A 13,543-nucleotide genomic window follows, 5' to 3' on the forward strand; every position below is an offset into this window, starting at 1 on the left:
GCGATGAAGAGTGGCCCCCGCTTGCCACAACTAGAGAAAGCCCTCGCACAGAAACTAAGACCCAGCACAGCAAAAATAAATAAATAAATAAATAAACGCCTACCCCCAACGTCTTCTTAAAAAAAAAAAAGTATAGGAGCACATTTTGGAAAATTATTACATTATTTATATGTTGTGAAACCTTCAGTATAATAGTAATATTTGAGACATGTTCTTAAAGATGTTCTACACATTAAAATATATAATTCTCCCTTGTGGTACAATTACTCAAAAATAAATTGATAAAATAATACTAGTAATAATATATAATAACAGAAAATATACAATTCCCCATTCATATACTTCTGAGTTAATTTTCTAACTGGCAAAGAGCACAGATGATTTTTTTCACTCGAAGGATAAAATTATGTTCATCTGGGAGCATATTCGTAGCCTAAGCTTCTGCTACATGCAAAATGCCAGGCTTGGTCCGGTACAAAAGAGAGCTAATAGCCAAGTAGAAGAAAAAGATACGTATGAATAACCACAATTCAAGAGCTCTGCAGTAAATGCCATAGAGTCATACAGAAAAGGAGCCATAGGAATTTGAATGAGGAATATGTTAGTTTCAGCTACAGGAATAAAGGAAGTGTATCCTCCTTTGGGGAGAAGGAAAAATAAAGAAGTTCTACATATTTGTGTAGGGATTGAGGCAAGGAGAAGAGGTAATTTTAATTATCAGTGTTCACACTCCTTAATTATTTTGATTTACTGAGCTAGGAATGGGGCTGTCAAGGTAGAAGGGTAAGGATGGGAGAACGAGGCTGGGATGGAAACTGACTCCTGTTATAGTAAAATCTCACATAAATTCTGGAATATTAAAACGGCTGTGGAAAACTGAAGCAGGCTGGGCTCTAAAAGAGCTCTGTCTGAAGATATAGCTGCATTTACAGACAAGAAGGGTTCTTTCTGCATAGTGATAAAAGTCGACTTATCTACTAAAAGGATCCAAACAAAATGTGGAACTCAAAGTAACTCAAGGAAGTTAAAACTCCCAAAGCAACTTCAAAATTGAAGGGAAAATGAGAAGTTACCATTTAAAAACATCTCCCAAAAGTCATCAATAGTACCCAGTAAATCTTTGCTAATTTATAGCTTTATATATACATAATTTAACCTACCATGAAAGTAGAAGTCTCTCTCCAAATTATCCAGAGAAAGTAAACATTCATTAGGCCATGTGAAACAATATACAAGCCATCTTCAATAACAACGTATATTTGGAAGGGTTCAATTCAATGCCACTATTATATGGGTTTCATTAGAATAGGGAAAAAAGTGAAAGGAAAGCTGAATAATTTTAATCTATAAAATTATCACTGAGAGAAAAATGATTTTTTAAAAGCAAAACAGTTCATTATTTCTAAGGGGTACCATCCATCCTGATACTTTCCATAGTATATTTTCGATATAAATAATTCCAAAGGAATTAATTCTTTAAATATTAGGTACAAGATAATTTTCCACAATATCTGCAGTGTAACTTTAAAACTGTTTTAGGTTTTAAAAATATAAAAGCCATCCTTTAACATTAAAAAATTAACCAACATTTTTAAAAAGACTTTATAGTACAAAATGTTTTGTTTTCCATATCTATAAGGCAAATCACTGCAAAACTTTGCAGTCAGATACCAAAGGCTATAAAGGATTACATTTTCAGTCTCTATTCAGCAAGAATATGAAGCAGATAATGAAGATACCACTGCATATTTTATATATTACCTTACATTTATGACAACTGTATATTAATACAGAATATTTTTCTCTGCTTTAATACTTTCTTCCAATATATAACAATGAAAACTTAGCCAATAAAAAAAAAAGCAGGGCCGTTACAATAGACCTAAAAAAAGCATTAGCATTTTCTCAGCTTTAAATGGAAAAAGTGTTGGTTGTCTAGCAAACAAATTTTCCTCTGCCAAAAATAAATAAATAATATATCCTAACCAAGATGGGTAATTAGGACGTAAACAAATATTTCTAATTTCCATTATCATACACGGAAAATAATATATGTTGTTATAATTTTAATCGCCAAAAAAGCTGCAGTTCCATTTAACAAATAACTTTCAGTGTCTGACATTTAAGAGAAAAGGCTTAAGATTCATGCTTCACCAGCTCTATGAACATGTCACAGCAGCATTTCATTTTACAGTTAAAAGGTACCAGTAAAATACAGCCATATATATGTATGTATATATACGTGTGTGTATATATATGTATATACACATATATATGCCAACTGTAAAAATTTTAACTATAAAGCAAAAAGAAGGGGAATATTATATTTTAAATGACTTACCTTTCGCCCATCACTTGCATGGCAATTCACATTTAGAGGAGTCAGTAAAGCCATTAGTTTTTCTTCATTACCACTCCTACGAAAAGGTAGTAAGTCAATTCCTATAAAATTATAGTGCTTCTTATGAATGTTTATGGATATTTTTCACAAGAGAGTAGAAAATGATATGGGCTTGCCTTGATTTCTTTTATATGGTCCTGAATGAATCTCTTTTGCTATATTCAATTCAATCAACATATTCCTAATAATTCCTGTTAATCATCATACAGTGGTATATCATAGATAAGGTAGCTTTCTACATTTTTGTTTTATTTATCTGCATAAAGTCACCTTCTTAATTACAAACAAACTTTACTCTGATAAGTGATCTAAAACACTGGAGTTGAAAACACATATAAAATGCTGTAAAAAGCTAATCAATTAAATTATAAATGAACAAGAACAAAAGAAAATGGGTGAGAATTTTAACATTTACTTCATGCCCCTCATTCAAGCTTGGCTAGAAAAATTTCCAGAGAAGAATAAAGATATAGGTATTTAAATACTCCAAGAATATCATTCGAAAAGCTCGGCAACTCAGGTTTGCAGTTACCTTAAGAAATGTTCCAAATAAAATTAACCTTACAATCATCACCATATTGAAAGACAGTCTCATTTAATACACTCATCGTGCAAAATAAAGTATACAAAGATTTAGTATAAGGTCTTATCCGCATTATCATATAAAATCCAAGCAAGACAATAACATGTTATAATTTTTATAGTCCTCCACCTGCCCTCCTCCTTTTCTCCCTTAAATGCATTATACTCACTTAAAATGAATGGAATCACTTACCTAGCAGCTTCTAGGAGTTCGTCTTTCTTGTATTCACCTAGATGATTGCAAAATATCATGCTGTTAGCATTTGGCAGAAGACAGATTAAGAAATGCAGTAGGCAGCAAATAGAGAATTAAACAGAAAAGAACAGAAAAAGAGAGTCCACACCCCGCTGGGTGATGGAGCCGTGACGTTAGCCAGCTTGTGAAGGCAGCATCACCAGTGCCTTGGAGACGGGCAGCGAATTGACGCAGCTTCTTGTCCAATCCTCAGATGAAATAGCTTTCTTCAGACGACCAATGAATGCTAAATCTCGTGTCCAGAAACACATTCCCTCTGATAACAGCATGCCAGTTGAAGACAATGTCCCCTCCCCCCTTTTCTATTCAGGCTGTCACAGTATACTTGTGAAGCATAATACATTCTGAGACAAAAGCAAAATAATGTGGCTCTTTAAAGGTACAAATTACTACTCTTCAAAAAACCTCAGTTTTATTTGTAATGACATGGAAAGTTTTGTCAAAAAAAAACACAACATGTTAATTACCATTGCCGAGCTTTATACCAGAAGAAAAAAAATATCAGGATCATGAAGCCTTTGCCTCGATAGGGTAGGTCTGTAGACTAGAAATACGTGAACTACGTACAAAATGCTATGAACCCCTTGGAGGCAGTGCTCTAAAAACCAAAACAGTGAATACATTCTTAAATGACAATAATATTCTAACGTGCTGCAACCTACACTTTATACAAATTCAATACCAAAGTTTAACAACAATGAATCTTAAAAATATTTTTTAAAAGGAGACTGGGGTCTCTGAGAATAAGCAGACATCCAACTATAAAGATGTGAGTAATTGTTCTCCATTCTATTTTTTAATATATCACAGACTGAAAATAGGTATATAATTTAGAATCTTCAATACAAATTTCTTAGGGCGTTCAAGAACTAACAAACAAGTCTTTGCAAGCACAACTGAAGGAATTTTAGTAATATAGAGTTTGCTTACTGAATAAAGAAAAGGAACAGCCAGGACCATGATTCAGCTATAATATGCTGACTCAGTTTGCTATATCATTAAAGAATTATACAAAATGTCTAAGCAAGTAATTATGTGAAGGCAAATATTAAGTATATATATAAAAAGTAAAATTTTAGATTAAAATGTTATAATTCTATTAAGAAATAAGCTTAAACTACTTTTTTAAATCTTATCACTTATAAATATGGATTTCTTTGCATTTTGTTTATTTTGCTACAGAATTCAGAATATTGATGCAAATATTTTAAGGACGTCTCAGGACCATCAAGCACATGTTGAAATTCTATAACCCTTCATTAGCAAATATTTGTTTAGTTTAAACTTTTGTCTTGATTCTTAGATTAAGATTTTATTAAAATCTAGAAACTGTAAGCAGTTATTTTCAAATAAGGGAAAAGTTGTTAAATATCTATTCTCTCCTAAGGGAATTTTATATACCAGTAAAGTCACGGGCTCAACAATATACAAGGATAAGCTAGAATGCATGCTTCATGATAAGAGTCTGTCCTTCTAATTTCCCATGTATTGTATTCCAGATTCTTTAACTGATTGACAGTTTAAGATTTACATTATTCTAATCCCCCACAAATAAGGTTCTTGTCTTCCCAAAACCAAAGACCTACCTTTATTAAATATTTTAGGTGGCAATATGGAAGTGAATGAGTCAGTTTAAGAATCTCCTTCGGAGAAAATGGTATGACCCATACCCTCAAACGCCGTAAGAATCAAGAGCAAAATAAGTGAAATTATGGGATAATCTATAAAAGTCATTCAGTCAGTCAGCAAACAATTATTTGAAAGGTTTATAGGCCAGATTCAAAACCAAAAAAGAAACTATCATCTCTAAACTCAAGGAATAATAGTCTTATATTAAACAAGACAAACAAGTAAACAAATGATGAGAGTAGGAAATGAGTCTTATGCTATGAAGAGTTTAAAGGCTAGTCTAAGTAGGATTAATAAGAGGCAGGATAATTGTAGTTCAAGGAAGGTTTCCTGGAAGAAGGAAAACTTGTGCAGCATTTTTAAAGGAAGAATAGGTGATCCTCCGGTGAAGAGGGGTGAGGGAGAAGGAAGCAACCATAGTAAAAGAAATGAGAGGGGCAATGGCTGCTCAGTAAACCTGAAACAAAGCACATTTGCAGGGGAATGGGTAAGAATGAAGCAGAGAAGAAACAGAAAGATCACATGAATGGCACTCTCAGAACTTTGAACTTTATTTTGAAAACAATGAGGAAATACTGAAATATTTTAACAAGTAGAGGGCAAAGTATATTTAAAGATCTATAAGTTTTGTGATTATTTAAAATATTCCCATATTCTACTCCAGTGAACTTTTCTTCGGGAGGAAAGTGGCCCAAACAGGGTAAAGGGAGGTGAAGACAATAAATTCTGACACAGTCTATGTTTTGGTGTAAGTATACATTTCCTGATATACAGTAATCATACTGAAATTGAGATCTGAAAGCAGCTACTATTGAAATTGAAGTCATAGTGAAACATGACTTCAGTAATCTAGGAAATAAAACTGCAAAGTATATGGCATCTCCAAAGTTCAAATCAGTCTACTTACATAAGCTTCTCATCAAGTATAGCTTATTGATATTTTCTCCAAAGGGCACTTTTTGAAAAAAAAAAAAAAAGTTATTCCCTCATGGATAAACTGATAATAAACCAAAGCTTTCAAAAGGAAACATATAAGTGCACCCAACAGTGTCAGACCGAGGTATTACAAATGACTTTCTACTTTCACTGTTAGAGATCCTAGTACTTTAATCAGCTTTTCTGCAATACATTCCAACATCCACTATCTGGTGCCCGAGGACCACAATCCATAAACAGTCAAAGCTATTCTTCAAATGCTACATCGCAGAAATAAGTAGCATAATGAACTTAAGAGTCCCTCACACACTCTGACAACAAATCTGAGCTGCTTACTTAACAGTGAAACCCCTAGTTCTATTTCATTTTAGCTGCGAATCTGAAAATATTCTGGCTGAGACTCTGGTGCTCTGTGGAGCATTTATATTCTTTAATAACATCCAGATAAAGGCTAGCAATAGATCAGCCAGAAAGGAAACTAGGCAATTATAGTCAAGATAATAGCAGCCAGAAATGGAGAAAACAGATGGCTTAAAATATTTTTCTTTGATTAGAATAAAATAAGTGGGGCTAAAAAAAAAAAAAAGCAAGCCACAAAGTTTACTTTCCAAAATCTGAACTGTTTTTATTAGTAAACTAAGTATTGATGGGATGCATGTAAAGATAAATACACACACACATACACACACACACACACACACACACACACAGTCGGGGGGCAGAGATATGAGTTAATGTGTTAAAAAGTATCAATATGTTATCAGAAAGAAGGTTAAAAATGAAAGTTAAAAAATAAAGGTTAAAAATAAAACTCCCCTTAGTATTTCTCTTAGTTAGAAACAACTTCTCTTTCACTTACTGTGAAGGCAAAATTATTTTTGAATAAAAATGAAGAAAACCTGAATCAATAAATAGATGTCATAATTACTGACTTATCTCAATTTCAACATCTTAAGGGGCTTTTGTTCTTTTCTTCAGCAACTGACAGGATCAAAGCAGACTAAGTTTTCTAAAAATGAGTCATTTGGTTTTGTTGAGATGGAACAACATGGAAAAATTATGAACACAGAATCATAAATTCTTAAAGCAATAAAGAACTAAAAAAGAATTTTGACCTTTCTTTTCTCTACTTTGAAACCATGCGTAATACACGCCTATCAGTAACATCTCTTGTTATATGCAGTGAGGGGGGGTGTAACTTGAAAGTCACCTTTCTCCTGTCACCTCATCCCCAATTTCAGAATAGCTTTCCTAAGGGATCATCAACATATTATTTACAGTTAATGAAACTGACACCAAGACAATTAAATGAATTGCCTAAGGTTTCACTGAGTATTATTCACTATCTGTCAAGCCCTGAGAAAAGGCTAACGTGAGCAGAAACTAACCAAATCTGCGTTTTGGAAGAAGCGATGTAAACAAAAGAGTAACACAACAATAATAGTAATACAATTTTAAAAACAATGACAACAACTAGCTTTAAACAGGTTGAACATATTTACGTAACATAAGCCAAATATTTCCATCAAAACTACTTTAAAGCAGGGAATTTTCACATGAGCTTGTAAACATGGGCCAAAAAAAAAAGTAAGCATATAAGTTTAGGCTAACGTGAGCAGAAACTAACCAAATCTGCGTTTTGGAAGAAGCGATGTAAACAAAAGAGTAACACAACAATAATAGTAATACAATTTTAAAAACAATGACAACAACTAGCTTTAAACAGGTTGAACCTATTTACGTAACATAAGCCAAATATTTCCATCAAAACTACTTTAAAGCAGGGAATCTTCACATGAGCTTGTAAACATGGGGCCAAAAAAAAAAGTAAGCATATAAGTTTTACCTTCTAGTTTGTTTTAACATTTTGGACCCAGGGTATAGGTAGGAATGAAGACAATGTATTCCAGGTCTATTAAAATGACCAATACATTTTGCATTTCCCACAGCATGTGTTAATTCCTCATGCTTTAGGTATCTCAAGGTAAGAGCTATGTAAAGACTACAATCAAGAATCTCAACTATCAAGTTTAGGGACCCTTTTGTTGCTGAGGGCTAGGTAGTACCATGAATTGCTAATTCTCATATGGATACTTTCTCATCAAGCTGCCAACAAATACAAGAGATGAACTGATTCTTGAAACTAAACTGACAGCCAATATAGGGAATAAAATACTAATTTAGGTGACATAATCCATTGTGTTTTCACTAATAGATTTGATATTTTAGAAACAGCTATGTAGTTGTGGAAGGAATTTCACTGAAGCACCAGGAAATAATCTGATCTCAAGATGTTAAGCTAGGTCTTCCACCAAAAGCAATTTTCAGACAGGCTGGTATCTACTATACGTACACATGGCCCCAGGAATGATCTGCATCCTCTCTCTGAACTTATTTTTTGAATTATTTGTATTATTTATTTCAAATGTTAATTGAATTATTATTTCGCTCTCTGAAATCTTTCATAAATATTTTCAGGACAATGTTGGGAAAAAATTACAAAGTATTAAGAGTCCTCAATGCCTCCTTCCAACTTCTGAATCCTATCAATCTTCCCACTTATTCTGGTTCTGGCTTCAAACTCCATAGCATTAGAGAAGTCTAGAATCGCGATCAAACTAAACGCTCCACATCGATTCTAAACAAGGAATAATTGGGGGCTTTAAAATTTTAGGCTTGAATAGAGTATTTTCCTGGTGGAGATCCTTCCTATCTTCCGCTCCCTACAACTCTGACCTTTCTAACTCGCTATCATTAAACCTGTGCTACGGTACTGACGTAAACTCTAAGCTGGCTGTCCAGTACACTGCAGCTTGAGAAGAATTTTCCAATTCTTTAGAAAACTGGAGATGTCCCACATATCCTGCCCTGCAGGGCAGCTGAAAATCAATTTTCGAAGATAAAAGGCCCCCCAATACAACTATATTATCTTATATTTAAACGATAAAAATTATAATGTATTACACGTTAATAAAAAAACCTAAACCAAGGTCCTAAAACATTAAAAAACATAAAATTACACTCAGACATAACAAAGGCTCTGCAAAAAAAACCATATAATGCAGTCAATAAATAATATGATTGTTACCAACCAGTTTCTTTGTATGCAATAATATGTCCACTTAGCCCCAGTTACATCTAGGATAGGCATCCCATTTATGGACACTTAAGTGGGGTTTCAAATAATTTATACCTGCTTCTGACATTCTGTCAATTGTATTTGGAATGTAACTCAAGACTTTTCACGGATTTGTTTGTTTGTTAAAAACGGAAGTATTAAAATCTGGGACATAACTACAAACACACACTGGCCCAAAAAATGTTGTATTATAATATATATGCATTCTCTAAAGTTCGGTATTAAAAACCAGGAGAGGTATTCCTAATGCACATTGTTAACCAATGAGACATTCTGCAAAGTGTGCCTGTACTTTAAAAGACCTTTTGATATGTCACAAAGAAAATTAAGAAGGGAGGGAGGGAGAGAGGGAGGGAGGGAAGGTAGGAAGGAAGGAAGGAGATCTCATTCTAAGCATGTCAGATTGTGATGCCATGTTTGGTGTGGTGTCTGGGTGCTTGGAATGCCCACCACTGCTTAAGCCATCAACTATCTGTGTAAATGGCTGGTCAGGGCTGAGAGAACTGGGATATTGATTTTTTACTATCACAATGTTTGCTGTCCAAAAATGGTCTGGAAAAGTAAAATCGTATTTGATCCAAAACAGGCCAATAGTTTTACATTCTTTGTTCTATATCAGGGATCCTTCTTCTATAGCAATCAACCCACAATTTCTTATGTGCCAATTTGAAAATCCCCAAAGCTCTAAAAATCATTTGGCAGCAGAACCTGACTCACCTGGTATACATAGCTATCATATACATTAATGTTTGATTATAGGGTTAAGCCCAGACCCCTCTGGGATATTTTATGATATAGTAGATGTGCTATGTCTTTTAATATTTTATTTACTCACTGAAGTACAATTTACATACATTAAAATTCGACCTTTTCAAATGTACAGTTCTATGAATTTTGACAAACTGAATACAGCTGTGTAGCCACTATCTCAAAATTTGAACATCTCCATCACCCAAAATGTTCCCTCAGGCCCCTCTGTAATCAATCTATCCCAACCCAATAGCAACCGCTAATCTAATTTCTTTCTCTGTAGTTTTACTTTTTATAGAATGTCATATAAATGGAATCACAGGATATGTAGACTTTTAAGTATGGCTTCTTTTTCTTAGTATAAATGCTTTTGAGATTCATTCATGTTTTGGACTACCAATATTTGTTCTTTTCGATTATCAAGCAGTATTCCATTATATGAATGCACCTGAATTTGCTTATCCATTCACCAGTTGATAAACATGTGGGCTGTTTCCAGCTTTTGGGGATTATAAATAAAGCTACTGTAAAAATTCAGACAGGATTTTGTATGGGCCTATGTCTTCATTTCCCTTGGGCAAATACTTAGGTGTGTGGGTGCTGGGATGTACAGTAAATGTATGTTTAACTTTGTAAGAAACTGACAAATCACATCTTTTTTAAAATTTGAAAAATTCTTTATTCTGGAATATAATCACGCCACCTACAGAAAGGAAAAAGAACAAAAGAGAAAAAGTTGACTAATGAGAAATACGACAGTACTGTACTGCTAGAAATCTCAACCTCACAGCTAGAAATCCCAATCTTGCCTCTTTTTGAGGGCAATTCACCTAAAAACTGAACTAATTTGCACAGCTTTTAGTTCTTCATTTCTTACTTGTTCTGTCTTTTGTACTTTTTTTTGAAATAGGGAGAATATACAAATTTAATCTCTTCATTCAAGGAACTGTTTTGTATGTAGTACCTGCGATCTCAGAGCTACGAGAATATATGAACAAAGCATATTTTGATTTATAGGAACCATACGGTTATCTGTGAAAAGGAAATTACTTTCCTGCAGTCCTTGCTCTTATCAGGATGGTCAGCCCCTCAATGCATCAGCCTACTGAGGGCTAGGAGTTTGGTGAGACACCTATTTGGGATAGTCAGACTTCTGCCTTCTTACACCAAATATAAGGAATTAAGGAAACTAAGGCTAATGCAGAAGTACAAGTGACTACTTTTTGAATGATGTAAGAATTGTCTTCACTGTAATTATTGTATCTGATTGCATTGTATTCTTTGTATATTTTGTCCTGTTTACAAAGTCTCTGAAAGATGTAGTAACTTTGCAATTTTGGTCTTTTCAGGAAGCACCAATTATGATTTACTTCTTTAAGCTGCAAATGTTTATTTTTTTCTTATATTTACCCCAAAGTATCACTAAATCTCTTATTCAGGGTTAGAATTAATTAAACTTAGTGAAGTCTGAGTAATGGTATTTTATCCTGGGCATAATCTTTCTCATTCAAACTCTCTCTCTCTCTCTTTTAATGCCACTCATTTATTAGTTCTCCTTTGAATAACATCATTTATTTATTCATTTAACAAATACATATTCACTATCTATAATATGCCAAGCATATAGATACAGCTTCTACTACTGTATCATGTACTGAATCTTGAATTAGTAGGACAAAAGTGATGGAATCAGAGCTAGAACACGAGGAATGGTATCAAATCCATAGAATATATTATTCATTTAGCATGTTGCAGTGCACAGCTGTCACTGACGGAAGTATATCACAAAGGTAAACATTATCTGTCAGGTATGTTAAGGAAAAGATGTTGAGGACCACTTTCAGAAGATGACAGAGCTAAGCACTATGTTCTTAAAGCTTTGAGATATTTACCATTGACAGTGAGAGACAGACTGAGGCATTGAGTGTGTGTATGTCTGTGTTAATAAAAGATTTAGATCAGGTAAATGATAGTTCCTACCTTTGTGGGGGGATCATGAAGTACTTTAAGGAGCTAATGAAAGCAGCTTTAGACCCTCTCCGTAGGGGGAAAATTCTTTGCACATATGAAGATAAACTCAAAATTTTGCCTACAGTTTTAGAGTTTTTACAGAATCTATGGAGTCTATGAAGGAGTCTATGAAGTTATTACACAGGTTAAGAACCACTGTTAAAAAAAAAAAAGTACCTCTGACTTACACTCATTGGTTCTAAATATAATCTTAAGGCAAGCTTGGCAAGATAAACTAGTTTGATATCCTTATTTCATACATGACTCAGTTAAGACCCAAAATAAGTAAATAACTTGCCTAAAATTTTAAAACTATACAGTGGCAAAGCCAGGACTAGAATCCATGTCCTTTGCCAGTATTTTTAATTGGCGTAGTATGGGGTGATTTCCTGAAGTAAGTCATATATAAGCTTGGCCATACATTTTGGGGCAGGATTTTAACATGTGGAAATGGATTGGAATTTGGATAATTATCAATCTGAGCAAAGAAGTGCAAGAAAATGGAACATGTATTGGGGAAAGGTGACTGATGTCAAATTTAGGGTATACGTTGGGAAGGCGAAGTGGAATGGGGGGCATTGAATAATAATTTAAAAAGTAAATTTATATTTTAAAGGATCTTGAATGTTAGGTTGTAGAGTTTGACATGATTTTTTAAGTTATAGGAACTCTTCGTTTACTTTTCTTTTCTTTCTTTTTGAGCAGGGGAGTAAACTAAGTAAAGCTGAACTTAACCTGGTAGCTCAATGAACTAAGACCTGGAGACACTGGGGATTAGTTACAGGGCTACTGTAGCAAGATGGTGAGAAGAAAAGTACGTAAATGGTGGCAGTAAGAATGGAAAGAATGTCAAGTAGAGAGAAGGCATTGAATGGATCACAATGCAGCAGAGCTTACAATTGATGTGTTAGTTTTATGTGTCACCTAGGATATCATGTTACATAGCTATAAATGGTAAAATTAAAAATATTTACATCTCGATCTTAGATTAATACTTCACCCGATAATCTTTCTGAACATGATCACAGTAGCAACACTTTGCTAATTCAGCTTCTACTTAATGGATACATTACCACAGACTCAGACTTCATATACTGAGAAATGTCCATTAAATTAGAATAATCTATTTAAATAATATAGCTAATTTATTTAATTATTAATTTAGATGTTGAAACTACAGTCTTTGATTCTTGCATAGCCAATTTCAAGACAGACATTGAGAGTTCATAGTTCACCTAGGAGGCGTTTCAGACATATTAAAGAAAATGTTCTCCAAGAGAAGTATTTTAGAAAAAATAAAAGACTATAAGAGAGGTACCGAGGTATAATGTCTGGAAAGCCAGTTTGCTCCTTTCCTGAGCATAATATTAGCTTAAAAAAAAAATCCAATACAGATGAGCATTCACTTAATTTACTTAACTACTTTATAAAGTTAATATAATGGGCTAGTGTACGTACTGATTTTGACTTTCTTCTTAGACTTTTATCTACTTTTCTTATTTTGTTCAACTGAGGAGATATATGAGGAAGTTTATTATTTCAGAAAAATATGGAGGAAAGATTTTAAAGTTGAGGAAATGAAGAGGACATATTTGCAATTTGGGGGGAAAAATAATTCCGTAGTGTTTTGCTTTGGGAAATTGTTTCAAGTCTGTCTAAATGTAAATCAGGAAAAACATCTTTATTTGAAGTAGCAAACCGGAGAAACAGAAGTAGATGTTCAATTTCAGATAATCTTAAAATTACGTATCTTACTGGGATATATTTTCCTATGTATAGAAGCAGGAAGCCACATGTCAACTGTACATTTTAATTTTCTTATCTGGAATATATTTAACAC

The 13,543-nt window shown here is 33.6% G+C and overlaps 1 protein-coding gene across 1 annotated transcript in view; it reads right to left on the reverse strand.

Moving 5' to 3' along the window:
* TNKS (tankyrase) overlaps positions 1–13,543 on the reverse strand; it is a 189,384-nt gene that overhangs the window by 99,492 nt on the left and 76,349 nt on the right. The window contains exons 4-5 of the mRNA XM_024131525.3: positions 3,177–3,213; positions 2,342–2,417 (exon numbers count right to left, since the gene is read on the reverse strand). Coding sequence (XP_023987293.1) covers positions 2,342–2,417; positions 3,177–3,213 — 113 coding nt within the window. The remainder of the gene's footprint in view (positions 1–2,341; positions 2,418–3,176; positions 3,214–13,543) is intronic.

Source organism: Physeter macrocephalus, chromosome 20 (assembly GCF_002837175.3).
Source record: "Physeter macrocephalus isolate SW-GA chromosome 20, ASM283717v5, whole genome shotgun sequence".
Lineage (NCBI taxonomy): Eukaryota > Metazoa > Chordata > Mammalia > Artiodactyla > Physeteridae > Physeter > Physeter macrocephalus.